Raw genomic sequence first — 20,159 nt, 5'->3', positions numbered from 1 at the left:
TAAGTCCATAATAAAATTAACCTCTCAGAGGCTTGCACATAGGAAGTCCATCTCTGGGCACATAGGCGTGAATAAAAACAAACCGGTTACTTAAATACTGTCAGCAGCACATATATAAAATGACAATACAGGACTCTGACAATACCAGGGCCACGTTATCCTGGCAAGTCCTGCTTACCCTTTAAAATAGTGCTGACATAAAAATGTCTTTTCAACCTGAAATGGGGGTAAAAAGGGAAAAACAGTGCAAAATAAGGCACAACTGGGAGAATAGCAGCAAACCGGATGTCCCAAACATAACAAGGGCAGCTGGAAGCAGTGGTATACAGTGGCACATTATTCAGTTAGGATGCCACCGGCCGTGTGTAACTGGCAGCGAGCTTCACCAGCTCTGCCAACTGGAGGGACAAAACGGCCATTAAGGAGATGGACATGAGGCAAGGATTACTCACAGGCGAGTGTCATATTCTTCCTCGGATGATGAGTCGACGTAGGGAACCTGCAGCAATTGTTCTGGCAAGGCCGGCCACATTTGGAAACCGTCTCCTCTTACAATCTTTAGAGGGGGAGGCTTGTCTTTCATGGCCTCCATTTCGGCATCCGTCCTAGGAAACGGGAACCACCGCACGCCTCCAGCGCAGCCGAGGTCCGCCACCCAATACACCCTCTTGCGTAGGGCCTCTAGTTCAGCTTTAGTGCAGGTGGTCGGAGCTACCGGAGGTTCAGGGACTGTGGCCGCTGGGGTAACGGTGGCAGCTGCTGCTTGACGCCGGGCCTCAGCACATTCCTCTGCCCGCCGGCAGCTGTCCTGCCGCTCCTTCTCTTCCTCACGTCTCACCGCATCCGGAGGGGGATATCGCTCCTCCAGCCCCTGCAGCACGATGGGCTCCCAGAAAACGTCGGGACTGAGGTACGCCTGGCTATGCAGATGGGTGGTTCGGGCCTGTTCCACTTGCACTCCCTCTGTCTCAACCGGATCTGTCCTCTCTTTCTCAGAGTCCCAGGTCTCAGCCGGCGCCTTCGGGCGAGTGACTGCGGTAGCGTAGGGGCCCCGTAGACTTTCGGCGGGGGTATACTCTACGATCTCTCCCATAGTCAGATTATGGAGATGCTCCGGGAGGTAGTGCCGCTTCACCGATCGCCGGTTTACATAGAAGTCCCGGCCAGTCCCCAACTCCTGGATAAACCCGTAGCCTTTTTCTTTATCAAAGGACACCACGATCCTGCGGCGCCTTTCTAGCTGGGGCTTACCCGGAAAGGAGTCTCCTTGTATGGACTTGGCCATTTCTTCAAACCGCTTTTTCCGGCTGGTGTTCTTTTTAGCCACCGCGGCTCTCAATTCTTCCATAATAGCCGGCCATTCTGCGTGCCGGCGACGGATCGGTGGGGACTGAGGACGAGTGATGCTCAAGTCCATGGCCTGGGCCCAGGAAGTGGCCGTCCAGGCTAGAGGGTCCCATGGCCCCAACTCGGGAAAGTCCGGCGGAGTGGCGCCCCACTCGCACGAGGCATCGGCGCACGTGGTATCGAACTCCGGCTCTTCCGCGTACGCCATCTCTTCTCTCACTGGGTGCAGAGTCGACACTGACTCCTCCCACACACTGGGCCGGTCTATCTCCATCTGAGGCCCGCCTCCCAGGCGTAACTCTTCAAAGTAGTCAGCCGCGTCGTCACTCCTCAAGGTGGGTGGCGCTCCAGGGCAATCGTCTCCTCCTTCTTCTTGGAAGGTTTCGGCGCCAAATATTCGCGCCTCTGCACATCCTGATGGCGCAGTAAAAAGCCTTATGGCGTCGGCGGCCATTTTAGATGTCCTGATGCTGCAATTCACTGACAGCAAGCAGGATGATGAAAAGTCCAACAAAACACAGTCCACAAATGCGATTTTCTCTCTGGGGGTAGCGCAACACAGTACAGCGTCTCTGATTCCTCCCAGGCACAATTGTAATCCACAAGTTAGGAATAAAGGTTACAGTCTTTGCAATACGGTGGTGGAATAGTTAAAGCACACAGTTCACACTTCTCTGCACTGCAGAAGTATGCGGATCCTGTTCGTGACGCCAAAAAGAGCGATGCAGTGTCCCAGGGGGTCAGTAGTGTATGCTGGGCTTTGTAGTGCAGATTGACTCACTAACCTGGGATCCACTGTCGTCTTCAATTGGGGCAAATACTGGAACAGGCAGGTATTTAAAAGTTCGTGACGCCAGTGTCAATTAAACGGTGACACGCCGTGTAGGATATTGTAGAAGAACGAAGCAAGCACAGGATAGCCAACAAAAACTGGAACTTTACTGAATATCAGTTATAATCATACATGGACGCAGTTGGAAGCGCCGTTCCATGAAAGACAGTTGGTTTTCTATAAGAATACAGGTGGTTCTTGGAATTACAGAAAGGCCGGTCTTAGCAATGTATAATACAGAGTGTTGATTGCAGGAGATGCAGTACAGGCGGCTTGCACACTATTCCTGACTGGTCCTGACACATGTAACTTTCTCTCCAAGGTCTAATGCCCTTTATCTGGCGTACCCTTGAAGCTGTCCTTATCTAGTACCTCCTCTGTTATCTTGAGTACCTCTTGCTTTATCTGATCGGCCTCTGTGGTATTCTGTGTCTTGGGTGGTGATTTGCTTATGCTGCTTCAGCTAAACGGATGATGACTCAGGAGGGGAACCTTTTCCTTGGATCCGGAACCCGGTTACAGGGCCTTTACTACCCTCTCCTAGTCGGCAGGCTTCAGGCCTGCTATGCTCTCACAGGCCCATAGCCTGGCCTTCACTCAGACACAGGATCATTTCTGACCTCTGCTCCCACTGTCTGAACACTGCAATTACTTCCTGACTGGGCCTTATATAACCTAGGGTTCCCTAGCTCCCTCTAGTGACTCAGAGCTGGAATGACACCCTGGCCGGCCTGCACATGCACGTTTCACAGTAACAGGAAAATACATAGCAGTACATTGACAAGATATTCTATACCAACCTCCCCATAAATACAGGGGGAACGACAATACCCAAGTGACCCTTCTGTAGTGACGGGGTATTACTCTCCCGTACACTACAATAGCTACTATGAAGGGGCACATATCTTGTCATAACTACTGTGAGGGGCACATATCTGGTCATAACTACTGTGAGGGGCACATATCTGGATATAAGTACTGAGGGGCACATATCTGGGCATAGCTACTGTGAAGGGGCATATATCTTGTCATAACTACTGTGAGGGGCACATATCTGGCATAGCTACTGTGAAGGGGCACATATCTGGATATAGCTACTGTAAGGGGACATATCTGGGCATAGCTACTGTGAAGGGGCACATATCTGGATATAACTACTGTGAGGAGCACATATCTGGATATAACTACTGTGAAGGGGCACATATCTGGGCATAAGTGCTGTGAAGGGGGCATAGTTTGGGCGTTACTACTATGTGCTGGCCTTGGGAGGAGTTAAAGGGCATGGCCTAGTATGAAAAAAATATATAAACATAGGGGCAATAATTACTGTGTAAGGGCATTAAGGGGGCATTAATATGGACCACAGGATCTGAACGGTCTCCACCATCTTTGATGCCCTTGATCACCCCTTCCTCCCCCTGAAGGATCGGGAGGAGATTTTTTTTATTTTGCACGTATATATTTATATCTGTATGGGTGTTGTTGTTTTTTTGGGGGGGGCCCAGGTACATACTTTGCACAGGGGTCCTCTGCTGTCTGTGTCCGCCCCTGGGTTGCTGCATCAGGCTATAACACTAAACAAGTGGCACGGTTTTCCCACACCACTGACGCTCCATGTGTTGGCCATCTTGCCAACATTAGCGCCCTGGCTGCGCCTGTCCTTCTGCATTCCACCACGCTAACATCCCCCAGCGAGTTTGTGAAAAATTCCCACTCTGACATTTTCCCTCCACCACTGCGTGATACCTGCCTGCTGCTTTCAGGAACCCATGCACTGCTAGTGTGTTCCTCACAGGTAGTCCCCTGAATAGCAGACGGTGTACTCCTCCTGCATTTGGCTGCAGAGTTGACCCTTTTAGAATCTGGGAGAACTGTGGCCCACTACTACTATTGGATGGATGGTTGACGTCAGGGCCGGTGCAAGGATTTTTGCCAACACAAGCGAAGCTACATTTTAGCGCCCCCCCCCCCCTTTCCCGCGCCCCATCCATGATCACATCATTAACCCCCGCCCAGACGGCCCTGGCCCCATCCTGATCACATCATTACCCCCTATTGACAATAGGGGGTAATGATGTGATCATGGATGGGGCCAGGGCCGACCGGGCGGGAGGGGTGGGAATGATGTGCCATGGGGGGGAGAAATGTGACACACAATAGGCTATTGTGTCACATTTCTCCCCCCCCATGGCACTTAATCCCCCCCCTGACGGACGGCTCTGGCCCCATCCATGATCACATCATTACCCCCTATTGTGTCACATTTTACCCCCCCATGGAACATCATTCCCCCCCCCCCGGCCGACCCTTCCTGGCGGCCTGGCCCCATTCCCATGTCACATACAGTGGCATACTCAGAGTACAGACATTTACATTGTCCCCCCTGCCCTCCCTCCATCATGTCACGGTCACACAAACTAGCGCCAGAGCAGAGGCGCTCAGGCTTAGCATGGCATCAATGATGTGTTTAAAAAAATTAATTACAAAACAACAATAATTAATATTAGGGGGGGGGGGCGGGGTGTGTGACCCCCCCAATATTAATGATTGTTTTGTAATTAATTTTTTTAAACACATCATTGATGCCATGCTAAGCCTGAGCGCCTCTGCTCTGGCGCTAGTCAGTGTGTGCGCTAGCCTAGCGCTTTTTGCTCATGGGCGCTCATCTCATCATTTTGAATTAATTTTAAACTGGTGTGACTCTTTATAAAATAGCATTAAAAATTCAATTCAGACCTACGCCTACCCTAACAAGTCCTGACCTGTCCTGTCCTGACCACGTCTCCTGCTGCTGCTGGCTGCCAGAGGGCCAGAGGGCCAGTGTGCGTCTGAATCATCTGCTCTCATCTTACTGGCGGGCGCGGCTGCCTGTGTCTGACTCAGACACAATCAGTTAGCTCGAGCCTCGCCTATGGTACCTGCGCTACCCGCCGCCGCCGTGCCGCTCTCACACCAGTCACGCCCCCTCTGCAGGTGACTGTGTTGTGTACTGTTGCCCTGACTACGATGAGCGCCGCCGGCCGACGCACGCAGGCTGGGGACGGGTGGTAATGTTGCCCTGACTATGACGAGCGCCGCGGCTGCCGGCCGGCACACGCAGGCTGGGGGCGGGCAGGTTCACTGACGGTGGCGGCGCTGCAGCACAAGCAAGTGAAAAAAAAAAAAAAAAAAAAAAAACGGCATTCATTCATTCTTCCGTTCTTCCGCCCTGCGCAGGGCGCGCCCTAAGGCAGCCGCTTGGTCTGCCTTATGGTAGCGCCGGCCCTGGTTGACGTTGCGAATACTGCTACTACCTACATTCTGACTCTGGGAGGCCGAGGCCTAGGTCTTTCGTTTTGCACTCATCCATTTATTTTAGTATGAGAGGCCTATACATAAAAAAGCTACAAGTTCCCTATTAATGAAAAATCATAGGTCTGGTATAAGCAGATTATTAAATGGCAGTAGTAAAATTGCAAGTGGGTTTTCTGTTATTGAAACAGAGGCAAATTAAATGTCCCTCCCCTTCTACAAACACACTGTTAAATGTATTTGAGGTATGCTAAAATGTCCATGAAACACATGGTCTGATGCAGTAATGAGTCCACTAAGGCTAGTTTCACACTTGCGGCAGGACGGATCTGACAGGCTGTTCACCATGTCGGATCCGTCCTGAGGCTATTTCGCCGTGCCCGCAGACCGCCGCTCCGTCCCCATTGACTATAATGGGGACGGGGGCGGAGCTCCGGCGCAGCACGGCGGTGCACGGAGAAAGCCGCCGGACTAAAAAGCCTGACATGCAGTAATTTTAGTCCGGCGGCCTTTCTCCGTGCACCGCCGCGCTGCGCCGGAGCTCCGCCCCGTCCCCATTATAGTCAATGGGGACGGAGCGGCGGCACGGCGAAATAGCCTCAGGACGGATCCGACATGGTGAACAGCCTGTCGGATCCGTCCTGCCGCAAGTGTGAAAGTACCCTAACAAAGAAATAACAATGCAGTATTTGCAGTGAAATGTCTTTCAAATATGCATTCAATAACATGGGTAAAACATGGCGTTATTGCCGTAAAATGCTTTAGCTATAATGTAACGCATGGATATAACGCACGGGCACTGAACAATGTACAATTGCTAGCTTTTGCAGTAGAATGCTATTGGGGTGTTGTCCTGGCAACATAGAAAATTCAGGTTCTGAAAAAAAAAAGTTGTTCATATACAGAAAAAAAAAGATTTTTTTCTTTTGCAGGCCAGGGGGTTTTGTAATGCAGAACTGACAGCCTAAACTGTTGCAACAGCACGCTGCTGTATTATTCCAGTGTGACCAGCCCTTTACTCCCTCAAAGCTTTCCCTAAAATCTATATAAATTATTTCTCTCTCCCTATAGTGTTAATATCACATTACATTAGTGGCTTGTGTTTCTAACCATTTTCACACACACACACTCCTTCTAGGTCACAGAATGATTCTTCTATGTCAGCATAAGAATCTGCCTGCCTACTGCCCCCTGATTGGCTGATTAGACTGTCTTTCCCCCTCTAAGTCAATCAGGGCAAGCCTCCCCCCCATCCCACCCACACACACACTTTCTTCCAGTGTCATGGGATCCTCAGTCTTCTTCCTCCCTTGTGGTTCTAACTGCCCATATTAACAGTACAATGGCACAATTTTATACAATTCGTCCGAAGAGAATCCCAAAAGCTCTGAATTAGTTTGGTGGATGATTTTTTGTGAAATTTGTAACAAATCTGATTTGTTTATTATTGATTCACTCATCTCTACATTAGTTGACAGATGGTAGACTTTAGCCCATGTTCTGGAAAATGTATGAGAAGCATAAGTTATATTATATGTGTGTTTTATCCTAGTAGCAATATTAATGAATATGGGGTTGGAAGGTTATGAGAAGTGAAAACGGTGTTTGAAACAGGGTTCCATTACCTCCCTCTTGCAGTGGTGGCAGCTCTTTTTCTATCAGTTTGAAGTCCTCAGGTTTTGGTGCACCAACAAAGTGCTTCACCATTGTCCATGACTTAGACACAACCATTTTCGTTAACCTGTAAAACAGGGGGAAAAAATACATTCAATGGAAATGTTTGTGGGTTTGAAGGTTATGAGAAGTGAAACAGGATCACATCTCCATATACTGTATGCTAAGATAGCCAAATTCCTTCTCAACCACACTGGAATGGGCATAGCCATTACCAAGAACATCTCTGAGTGGAGCTTTCACAATGGACACAAAGGAGTTAACATAGACCAAGTTATTTAAGTTGTAATGCCATACATATGAGTTCTTGATGTTGTATTTTCCAGCATTTTTATATGAAAAAGGAAATACTAAATGGGTTGTCCCAGCACCACATTCTGATCCTTGTTGTCATACAGCCATGACATCATCTTCTAAACTGCAGCAATAACACGCCGCGGTGCAGAGGATTAAATAAGTGATTATAGTACCCCAGACATCAGGGTACTACAATATTGTATATAGTTGTGTTGTTATATTGTTATGCATTTTTGTTATATATATGGTCATTACTGCTAGTAAGTATATGGATGGCAATGGTTGGCAAGGAACATGTATAACCAGCCTCTTCCTACCCTCTTGGTAGGAGTGGGCCGGTCCTGCTTCCTGCCAAAAGAGGGAATTCCTGTGTAACCACTGCTACTGAGCTCCTGCTCCTAAGAAGGATTCTCCATAGAGATAAGCAATACAAGTCTTCAAGTAAACCTTGAGAAGTCAGACATCTAATATATCCATCAAAGACTCTTCTGTACGGTGAGGGACTATGGCTAAGACACCCATCACCCTGAATAATAATAGGCCAGTACAATACTAGTGCTAAACTGCAGCCATCCAACCTGCCTCTGTATTCTTTTCTACCTCTTGGAATTCACTGCTATTGAATTGAAGATCTATGTTGCACTTAGTATAATAGAATGTACTTTTACTTCTGGCCTCATTTTTCAAAACTACATTTCCACTGCACCGATCCCCAGTGTAATGGAAGCTATAATTTGGTGACAACAGTGGCGTAAATGCTTCATAAATGCCTTTCACTCTGTCAGTTTTACTGTGGGGTTACCTGCAATCTTGTGACATACAAACACTGAAAGAGAACCTGTCACCAGGATGTTGTGTATAGAGCTGAGGACATGGGTTGCTAGATGGCCGCTAGCACTTCCGCAATACCCAGTCCCCATAGCTCTGTGTGCTTTTATTGTGTAAAAAAAACAAAAACGATTTAATACATATGCAAAATAACCTGAGATGAGTCCTGTCCTTGAGGTGAGTAAGGGACAGGACTCATCTCAGGTTAATTTGCACATGTATCAAATCGGATTTTTTACACACTAAAAGCACACAGAGCTATGAGGACTGGGTATTGTGGATGTGCTAGCGTCCATCTAGCAATTCATGTCCTTTAAAGGGAACCTGTCATGTGGATATTTGATTATAATCTAACTAATTATATACAATCATTAACTACTAAAAAGTACCTTAGATGTATTAACTTACTGGTGTGACAGATGGTTACCTCATAATATACACACAAAGATGCCGCATGCTAATGAGCCGATTGGAGTCCAGCGTGATGTCATTGAGTCCAGCGTATATTTAATTCAGAGCTATAGCCACTCCCCTGCCCCCCCTGCTGCTGATTCATATGGAAACAAACTGTCACTCAGCAGCAGGTGGGCGGGGAGAGTCAGGAGCTCATGAATATTCAGGACTCATCATTATCAGCTGGAGCTTTTCAATACAAGATGTTGGCAGATTGACTGGGTCAATTAAAGAAAGTGACCCAGCATTTTGCTAAGCAAATCAGTCACTTATTTATGTTGCCCTTAGTTAGGACACCATAAAACTGGTGACAGGTTCCCTTTAAGTTTAAAGAAAAACGTTTGTAGAGGAAAAGTCAACAGTGCAGATGAGAAATGTCAAATTAAAATTCTATAATAATACATATATGATACCTCTAGGTCAATGTAATCTAAATTGGACATACAATGATAAAGCTTATCTACTGCAATTCCAAGTGAAAGGTGAACGCAAGCCACTTCTCTCAGCAGATACATGTCAGAAAATTGGTCTGCTTACTCTGAATGTAGAACATATTAATACATGATCAGCAAAAAACTATAACCCCACACTTATGACACCATCAAAAGTAAACATAGAGACACTTACAAAGACTGGTGTGTCTACCTGAGAGTGCAACCTAGAAATAGATAAAGCAATACTTCGTGTACAACACAACCATCTAGAGTGCAAGCTCCACTCATAGCAGTTAAGTCTCATTTACACGTCCGTGTTTATGCTCACATCCATGAGCAGGTGGCCAGTGATGCATCCGTGAAGCTGTCCGTGAAGAATCCATGTTGGGTCCGTGTGTCCGTTTTTTGTTGTCCGTATTGCATCCGTGTTTCACTGACACCAAATAATTTTCAAAGCATCTCTTCTTAATGATCCGTGAAATATGGATGCAACACGGATGGCATCCGTGTTGCATCCGTGGTTTTCACAGACTCATAGATTATAATGGACGTGATGGATCCGTGAACACGGACAAAATAGAGCATGCATCCATGCTATAAACATTGACCCACAAACCGTGCTAAAATACTGATGTCTGAATAAACACATTAAAATGAATGGGGGTGTGTGCTGTCCGTGGAGAAAACGTACAGCACACGTCCGTGAAACACTGACATGTGAATGAGGCTTTAAAGGTGAAAATAGAAAGATTAGATAAGCTGGAAGTAATACAAAGGTCATAGAACCTTCAGCATGGATAAGTAGCATGGTTGCTGTTAAGAATCAAGGCAAGCTATGAATATGCATCAAACCCACACTTAAGGCGTAACAGAGTTTAAAAAATAAAATAAAATAAAAAATAAAAAGGTGCATAATGGCTGTGCTTCATCAAAACAATCATAACTATGAAGAAATAAGTCTTGCTTAGGCTTCCCTAATATCTTTCTCAGCCACGTTATTCCCTGCTTTATGTGCACAGCTAGATGCATTTCTCTTAGAAGCAGTGGGCGTCTCCCTACTTTGGAAGTCTGCCAGTACTATACTGGCAGTGACTTCCTTTATCTTACTACCAACTAGCTTCATCTAGGTAGCCCACATAGCAGGTATGTGTGTGGGGGGAGGATGGGGGGTGGTCGTGGAGAACACACTTACAGACCAGACACACAGGCTGCTCATCTGCTCTTGAAAAGCTGTGTAGATGCAGTTCTTTTATCAGACTCAGGATCTTGGCTAGCTCTGACATGCCCCCATTTACTATGAACAAAATTGTGTGAAAAAACTGTGACTCTTTAAATATAGAACTGAAACACTCACATTATCCAATGCACAGCACAGAAGAAATTCTGCCAAGCTTAACAAAAGTAAATAAGTTCCCTGTCTTGGGTGCCAAGGATGGCTTCTGGCAAGTATCACTGGACACTAAAGCAGTTATCCCAGTACATTCAGGGCTCTCATGGGCATTATTGATGGCTACACGTGCCTTTTTGGATTGTTACTGCTCCAGAAGAACTTCAACACAAGCAACATGAAGCAGTTAGAAGGCCTGTCTGTAGTAGGATTTATTGCAGATATTCTAGTGCATAGCTATGGTGACACTACAGAGAAAGACACAAAGGATCACCACATGAATTTGATTGGCGTATTAGCGACAGGACCACATTTACAATAAGGCACCCGAGGACACGTGCATAGGGGACAACCAGTGGGGGTGGGGGTGTCCAGTCTAAGTTTACACCACCTTTAAGTTGGCATAGTTTCACTCCAAAAATAAACCAACATTTTGGCACAGTATTTTGTGCAGTATTTATTACTTTTGGTATGCTTATTTTATGTAGATCTTCTACTTACAAAATCTACACTGTGCACAGGTAGTCTTACAGTGACTTGTATGGTTCTAGTGTGAGTAGGGAAGAGAATTTCTGACCTCATCTGTGACATTAACCTTGTTAGCAGAACACAGCTTGGCATAGCTCAGAGCGGGTATTGGTTTGCATGGCCTGCCGAAAGAGGCGCCTAATTTATTAAGAAGTGTACGCCTCTTAATAATTTATGTGCACCTAACTTCAGTGGGGTTCTTAGTAAGGATCCATTCACGCGAACGCATTTCTGGGTCTGCATCAATTTAGCAATTTTGCAGAACAGGTGCAGTCCCATTAATTTCAATAGGGCCGCAAAAGATGCAGACAGTACACCGTGTGCTGTCCACATCCGTAAGTCTGTTCCGTGGCTCCACAAAAAAGATAAAGCATGTCCTATTCTTTTCCGCAATCGCAGACAAGAATAGGCATTTCTATCATAGGGCTGGCGGAACGCACATGGCCGGTACCAGTGTTTTGCGTTTCCGCATTCTGCGGACAGCAAAACAGCAGCCTTGGGCCTTGTTCACATATCCGTGATGAAATCCATGATAAGATGGTCAGTGATTTATTCATGAAGATGTCTGTAAAGATACCCTGTTTGGTCCGTGTGTCCGTGTTCCACAGACACTGCACATCTGAAAATTAATGGCATCCGTGTTTTTCAAGGACCAATAGATAATAAAAGACATGATGGATCTGTAAACACAGACAAAATAAGGCATGCTCCCTTGCTAAAACCACGGACCAGGCTTAAACACAGATGTGTGAATACACACATTAAAATGAATAGGTACGTGTGCTGCACATGGAGAACATAGACAGCGCACGTATGTGAATCACTGACATGTGAATAAGGAATTTCAGTAAGTGTGCATGTGTATGGTGATGTTGGGAGGGAACCCCAACGGCCTAGGGATCATTTAGCCTTCAGCTATCTAAATTGTATGGACATCAATGGATTGGGGGGGATGAGGTACAAGTATTGGATACAAAAAAAAAATTCTGTCTGTTTTTTACTGTCACAACCAGATGACCCCTCTTTCTCCCTGTTCAGCTACATTATGCAGCTGAATAGGCACACATTCGGTTGCAATGTGAAAGGAAGAGCCCTCAGCCAGTTACATGATCCCAGCCGTGATCAAAGAATCAGCAGAGCGACTGAAGGGCAAGTACTGTTCAATTGGGGTCAATTACAAATGATGCTACTCCATTGTGTGGCAGAAAAAATACAATAAAACTTGCACTGCATTTGACACTTGGGAGTGTCAGAGACTGGATATAGGCCCCAATAGATTTACCAACATACAGGAGTAAATATTGGTGAAAAATACTCTGTGGGTCAATGGAGAAGCTAGAAATGACTGGGCCCTGCAGCAAATTTTTGAACGGCCCCCTCAACCCCTCCCCCTCCAAGCAACTTTTTTGCAATCCCCCCTCCTCCAGTGCAACCTCCATTCCTGTGGCTAGTTAAGATCAATCTTTCAGACGAGGCCCGGCAGCTACTCGATCTGTTTCCAACAGTGTCACTGCATAATAATGTTAAGGGGGCCCTGACAATAAAATCTTTTAGTCCTCCTCCTGGATGGGCCACTTCCCCTGCTTCCCATATAGCTACACCCCTTCTGTGGGTAGTATGGTAGCTCAGTGGTTAGCATTGGTGCCTTGCAGCACTGGGTGTTCCAGGAGCAGCACCATGAAGTGCTTTTTGCGCTGTGACATTAGAAGAATTCTGATAGCTCTGACTTTTTTGTCTAACCAGACTGTCTATTACTCTGTAATTCCTCTAGCACCGTTCTATGGAAACAGTGGGTTTAAAGAGCAGACCGAATGCTTGAAATAACTTCTTTATTAACTTCAACTTTTCTTCATATATAACACTGCCGCCTCTGCAGCAGATAGTCCATGTACATAACACGTGTTGAAAAGATATCACAAAATAGCGGTATGCATAAGATGGTGGTTCAACAGTTCAATCTTGTCATTCAACATAAAATGGTCGATATATTTCTCTCTTAAGTATCTGTACTCTCACCTTAAGTTATTTAAGCCCTTTATGATCTCTCAGAGAGGTCTAACTAATAGTTCTACCTGCTGAATTTGGTCACAATTTGCAGTATGCAGTTAGCAGTAACTATTTACAGATTGGTTGAGTATGATCTAGTATGGTTGTATTCAATTTGGATTGCAATATGGAATTTAAATTTGGATTGTGAACTTTGTAGTTTGCAATTGGTGGAACTATTTTGGCCTCTCTGCTTCTATAAAACACAGCTCTTAGTGGAACGAATGTCTGTTCAGCTTCTCTCCTTTGGTGTAATGATTCTAGCAGCTCCTGCTAGGAAAATTTCCCACGCAGGCTGTGTGAGAGACTGGCTGTGATTGGTCAAAACTCCTGCCCAGCAACAACAGTTTAACTCTATGCTTTCTGCTGTTTCTGCTGTGTCATTGAGCTTACCTTACATTATATAATGAATCTTAAAGGCATATTATCTTTTCTGCTTCTGTCAACACAATATATAACAGTTTTATGACATCCAAACATGAAGTCACTGTAAATAACTCTGATTTTGTCGTTAACACACAAACATAAGAACTGTATTAAGGTTATTGTCAGGTTTAGCTGCATAAACATATAAGCTATATTAGCAACCTAGGACAGGTCTTAGCTGGTCAGCTACACTGGGGTCCTGATTGGGGATGATTGGCTAGCTATTATTAGACGGCCTCAAACTATATTGGTGATAACCTAGCATAAGTACAAAACATAACAAAATGATATAGAAAAATGTGCTTTATCAGATGATAAATAGATAAAACATATCAACTCATTATTATCCTGGTATAATTTGTATAATACCTTCACCTATATGATGGACTACTAATACCATTATAACCTCCAGTAATCCTTTGGTAGCGCTTCCAATCTATATGGACAGCCCCTCATGCAAGATTCAACCAGTCCAGCACGACTACTGGCACGCTACATGACAGACGCTGCACTCACAAGGTTCTCTGAATGCGTACGCTACGGAGACGAAACACAGACGGCTGAAGCAGCTAAAGACGCCGAGACAGGTAATTGCGGTCACAGTGCTGGTGCTACGTGGGACGCCACAGTTAGCTCAGCCGAACACTGGACCGCTTCTGTCTGTATATGCGTTTATACTCACGTATGTAAATGATACCAGTGTAGCTGGTGCTAAGAGTATGTGGAGGGATGCTACATTACTTGAATTGACTGTCTATTAAAGGACATTATTTACACGGGACTGCATATCAAGTACCCGAGTACCATTGCTATACCTATTTGATTATCATTATTGGGATTTTTGATGAGAAATATATGGGAATATCAGCTGATAGACTACCTTAATATTGATCCACTTCATCAATTTCACCATTCTTGTGATATATATTTAACCAAACATTGCCATACCCCTGTTATATGGTTTATAACCCTATTTTATGAGTAATACATTGTTGCAGTCTTTTTAGTCTTTTTTTATTTTTATTTTATCTATCTGTTACACCTAATCGCAGGATTTGCTTGATGTTTTATGCTTTATCCTTTTTTTTGCTTGCCTTTTTGGTTCTATAATTAATTTACATCTATTCATATATGCTATCAGGCGTTTATTCCATTTTTGGATTTCCGAATGTAGAGTGCCTGTCCTTTCACATTACATATACTTGTCACGACCATGGTTATGGTCGTGACTCTTGTGGTCTCATGCGGTTGTCCGCGGTTTGTTCTGTGTTGTCAACCACAGGTGAGGGCTCTGGGTTTGTTGCCTCACGTGTGGTTGCCATTGGCAACATATAGTTTGGCGGTGTAGCAGCTGGAGCTGGTTGCTGGGCTGCTCACTGTGTATGCATGCGGTTGCCTATGGCAACGTGTGTTTATATGTGTGCACTTTCCTTGTCTGGTGTGCACGGGGTTTATTGTATGTGTATTCCCCTTTAAGTGGCTGTCTTCCCCTCCCTGGTGTGTGAAGGGTTAACTTCCTTCCTAGTGTGTGTGCACTAGGTGTGTCTGTGTGTGGGTGTGGCTACATGGGCTATTTAGCCTCTGCTGTGATCAGTAGTCTGGGGGGTACTTCAGCCATGGCTAGCTGGAGTCATCCTCCTGTGATATACCATCTGCCAGTGGGGGCCACCCTTTTGGTCATAAGTTATGTTACATGGTGTTATGAAGGTGTGTGTTTGGTCTCCTGGATTATTGCAGCTTATGGTCCTGAGTTCCTGTGTGATGTGTGGTGTGTGTGCTGTGTCCGTTTGTGTTCTTGTGGACAGCAGCACTTATACATAGGTTCCAGGCTCTGTGTCTGTGGCAGGTAGGTGTTGTTCTGTTTCATTTACCTGCCATTGCCATAAGCTGTTTGTGTCTCCCTTTCTATGTAGCTTGGCCAGTGAGACTCCTGTTCCTCCGTTTCTAGGAGGAACAGGTCGTCTTACCCTGCTCCTAGTCCAGGGCCACCCTGAGGGCTAGTAGGAATTTTAGGTTCCAGAGTATGAGCCCTCCTACCATCAGGGTCGGCTCATACGGCTAGGAGACAGGGTCAGAATTAGGGATGTAATTGGAGGTGACCTGCTCCCTGATTCCTGTCCTGGCCTTGCATCGACCATTCATCTTCTGGCATCGCACGGCTGAGGGTTTTCCCCATCCTCAGCCGTGACAATACTATTAATTATTTTTTTTGACTGGGTGAGTCATACGGACTTGAGCACCTTTTTATGATAGCGGGGGTGTAGAAACTTTTCCTACTATCTTTAAGTTTCAAAGGAAACCTGGAATAATATGCACTGACAATAGAGGGGAATATATGAGTACAGAGATGGAATCATACCTAAAGAAACAAGGTATTATACACTAAACAACTGTACCATACAATCCCGAGCAAAACGGCATAGCAGAAAGAAAGAATCACACTCTTGTAGAAATGAACAGATGTTTGATTTCAGACGCTGCATTACCTAACCAAACAGGCTCCCATCAAAAGCTATTGAAAGTACACCATTTGAAATGTGTAATGAACCAAAACCAGGATGCCACCCCGCAGGTTATCATACCCTACTAAAACACATCAAACACAGGAGCCAACATCCTAAGGAGCCGAGAAGGGAAGCCCATCAGTGGAGAAAAGCAGCTGAAGAGGAAATAAAATCACTTCAAGAAAATAAAACTTGGTCACTAACAGAACACCCTCCTGGTCGCAAAACTATCGGAAGAAAATGGACTTTTAAGGTGAAATACGATGCAAAAGGAAACATCTATACATACAAAGCAAGATTAGTTGCCAAGGGATACTCCCAGAAATTTGGAGAAGATTACGATGAGACATTTGCTCCAGTTGTGAAACATTCCACCATAAGAACACTCCTTAGCATTGCTCCCAGAAAAGGAATGCAAGTGAAGCACCTAGACGTCAAAACTGCTTTTCTGTATGGAGACATCAAGGAGGATCTATACATGGAACAGCCACCAGGAATTGAGAAGGAAAAGAACCTTGTATGCAAACTGCAGAAGAGCATCTATGGGCTCAAGCAAGCGACGAGAGTGTGGAATGAAAAAGTGAACGAAATACTCACGAAAGAAGGATTCTCAAGAAATAAAGCAGATCCATGTCTGTATTTAAAGAATCAAGAGAACAAATGTGCATATATCCTAATTTACGTTGATGATATCTTGACGTGTTTTGAACAAGAAGGGGACTATGACCAAATAGTTCACAAACTGAAACAACATTTTTAAATTTAAGAGTTGGGGAACATTACTCACTACCTAGGAATTCAAATATAGCGGGAAGAGGATGGAAGCTATCTTCTTAACCAGAAAATTACAGAAATATCAGAACAGTTTTTTATATGCAAGATGCAAAGGAAGCGAGAACACCAATGGAACCAGATTATCCGAAAAACAATGGAACAGAAAACTTGTTACCTAACAACGATTATTACCAAGAACCAAGCACATTGATGTAAAATATCATCTGCTCAGGGACATGAAAGAACAGGGAGTTATCAACATCCAGTACTGTCCATCAGGGGAGATGGCTGCAGACGCACTCACCAAACCTTTGCCAATGGAAAGTCATTGTTTTCTACAAAAGAGACTGAATGTTGTATAATTATGCACATGCCATTAAGAAGGGGTGTAGGGGATGCAACAGCATGTACCATGTACAGTATTGTGTATTAATATCACTTGACCAGGTTACCAGTTGTGTACCGTATATCTGTAAAACTTGCTGTTACAGTTTTCTGAAATGTCTTGTATGTTCAGAACTTAATCCACACAAATAAACCAAGTTCTGCCTCATCACAAGCTACTAGTGTCTTCTCTAACCCACAACTAGGGTTGCCACCTTTTCTTCAAGCCAAACCCGAATACGGGTGGAACACATCAGGGCCGGAAGTTGCGTTCCACAGGCCGGAGGTGGGTCCAGCTGTGGAGCGTAAGCTGTAACTGAGGAACGGGCCAAGCAGACAGAATATCAGAGAGGACAGTAGTGTAAAAGGAAACACAAGGAGGAACAATAGTAAAAGAAAACATTTAAAGGAGGGAGGGAGTGTCTGAAGACAGCGCCGCCCTGCGCTAGTATCACAGCTGATCGCCCGCAGTGACAGCTGATCGTCCCTGCTGCTGACACCTCATCTGCCGCTGACGGACACCCAACGCCGCCGCTCAGCGCCAGCTGTCAGGTGTGCAAGTCTGCAGTTTGAATCCTGTGCCTGGGTCTGAGAAAGGCTTGTACCCGGGCACAGGATTACAAACCCGGACTGTCCGGGTCATTTCCGTACGGTTGGCAACCCTACCCACAACCAACACCCTGCTCCCCTTCTCTCACTGCTAGCATAGTGATCTCATATGAAGCAAGTGTTGTGGCCTAGACACCATTCATTTATTCATCCCCAGTTCTAAATTCAGAGAAATATCTCACTATATCTCCCTTTAAACAGAGGAGGAGGAAATTGTGGGGGCATTACATACCCTATGTATATTTGGGGCTATATATGAGGGACTATTTTCTATGCTCGGGAGGACGGGGTTAACAGGAGCAAACAGCAATGAATCCTGGGAGCTGCAGGAAAGGGGAGTCCTCCAAATATGCTTGTAAAAAAACTGTTGTAAATGTGTGTCAGACTGGTAACCCCTTTAACTCTGCATTGGGCCATGACACACACAAGCATTATGGACACAATATACGTCTGGAATGCCATTGTGTGAATAGCCTTCAGGATAAGTTTACACACGGCCGCTTTGTGAATATCTTACATCCATATGAACAGGGTTGTTTTTTCAGCATGCGTATGGATTTCTGCAAGGTCCACCTCAAATAAACAGAACAATCACAGAAAGTTCCTGTACAAATATGTTACATGTGAACATGTCCTAAAGGCAAAATCTCTGAAACGTCACCACCACCTAAATTCATACTGAAACGTTACCTTTACAAGTGACGATGCACATGTCCTGTACATATTCAACAGACCCCCATGGTTGCTATTGATAACAGCAACCCCTATAATATGAAGGTGCAGTATGTAGCCCAGAGTTGAATGGAGAAGGTGCTGGTCTCTGACTAGCATTCTCATCAGTGGTCTCCAAGTATCTGTAGATTTACCTGCAGAATGTGAAGCCCACGTGCTCAAATCCTTCTGTAAGCCTTGTGCTGTTGAAGTGTCACCACAGACTGTTCAATGTCCAAGAAAAAAGTGCTTTTTACAACTTCCCTTCCTGGTGTGCTGCCCCTCCTCTAATACATAATCAGTTTCCCAAAGATGAACTCAGTGGCCGCACTTTGCCCTCTCCCATACTGAAGGCAGGAGAAAAAAAATAGAAAAACTGAGAATGTTAGTCAGAAGACCCTTTTGGAATAAAAACCCCAAAGAATCTCGGAATAACAAGCAGGGCGACAAAGGAGGGAAGGGACTAGTATGGGAGTGTGAAGAGTGGAAGGCTCGATGAGTAGATCAAACTACTCCATAAATGTGTATAAAGAAAGGAAAGAAAAAAACTGTCACCAGGAAGGCGCCAAGAACTCTGGTTGTCAATAGATAAAGGCTGATAATTAAAATCAAATAATTGCAATAAAAGCTATTTCAAGATAAAAGAAAAAAGAGTTGACTCACTTCACTGAGGAGGAGGTCAAAGGGATAAGCTCAAGACACCCATTGACTCTACCTCCCCCACCAGGATCGCTTGTAGTGTATCAGGAATAAACACGGCAGTACCCAGGGCTTACTTCTGGTGCTTTCCTTTTATTATCATCACAGGTGGGCTCAACGTATTTTAGGGGTTCTTATATACCCCCTTATTTAGGAGCAGTCAGAATAAAAGTATATACAGCAACAAAAGCATTATACCAGCTCCTGGGGTGTCCCTTTCCCCTTGTAGCAGCAAAGGTCATGAGAACCATTAGCAGAGGCTCCCAAATAACCTGAAAAGGGGGGAAAAAGAAAACAAAGGTAGGTGGCGCTGTTGAGCGCAACTCGGCAATGTTTGGAATTGGGGGGAGTCCTTACTAAGTGCTACTATCCAGGTGAGGACAAAAACGGGAACCTAAAATATAAAAACACATAAAACGTGCCAACAGGCCCTCACCATTCAAGCACAGTCCACACTGACTCCTAAGGTCATTTTTTTTTTTAGGATGGTGGAGATGGTTATGGAGGTATTCCAGCTCCTACAGTCGGTTCCGGGCTATATCGGGACCATGACCGGGTTCTTACAGAGGCGGGTCCTGATCTATGGGAAGTTCTCCAGGCGGTTCTGCTGGATTCGGCACAACCTGATCAGAACTTTGGCTCAGCTCCGCGAGGATCTCCTCCGGGATTGGGGGGAGTCTTAGGCCAATAAGCTCCCTGGTGCGACACGTGCTCCTTCCAGGAATCCCAGATGAGATTATCATCTTCTTCATGCCTCCAGGGGACCAGTGACAAACTTCTAGGCCACACTTGGGCACTACAGACTAGGTCCTCTCACTTTTGTACTGGGGGTCCTTCAGTTTCTCCCTCAGCGGCCGGGTCTCTCACACTGGTGAGCCGTCCGGCAGACCCCCAAGGCACGAGCTGAGAAGTGGCCGTGACTCTGATGGGCCGCA

The 20,159-nt window shown here is 45.4% G+C and overlaps 1 protein-coding gene across 2 annotated transcripts in view; it reads right to left on the bottom strand.

The window, feature by feature from the left end:
• Nucleotides 1-18,796, bottom strand: part of LOC122932067 (prostaglandin reductase 1-like) — a 68,944-nt gene extending 50,148 nt beyond the window's left edge. The window contains exons 1-2 of one of the 2 annotated variants that reach the window (XM_044286263.1): nucleotides 18,681-18,796; nucleotides 7,096-7,211 (exon numbers count right to left, since the gene is read on the bottom strand). In XM_044286263.1, coding sequence (XP_044142198.1) covers nucleotides 7,096-7,201 — 106 coding nt within the window. In that variant the 5' untranslated portion in view covers nucleotides 7,202-7,211; nucleotides 18,681-18,796. Of the gene's footprint in view, nucleotides 1-7,095; nucleotides 7,212-18,309; nucleotides 18,337-18,680 lie in introns of those variants that run through there. The other variant, XM_044286268.1, reaches the window with a different exon arrangement.
• Nucleotides 18,797-20,159: the final 1,363 nt, after the last annotated feature.

The sequence above is a fragment of the Bufo gargarizans genome, chromosome 1 (genome assembly GCF_014858855.1).
Source record: "Bufo gargarizans isolate SCDJY-AF-19 chromosome 1, ASM1485885v1, whole genome shotgun sequence".
In the NCBI taxonomy this organism is placed as follows: domain Eukaryota; kingdom Metazoa; phylum Chordata; class Amphibia; order Anura; family Bufonidae; genus Bufo; species Bufo gargarizans.
This window is presented reverse-complemented; position numbering and strand designations above follow the sequence as displayed.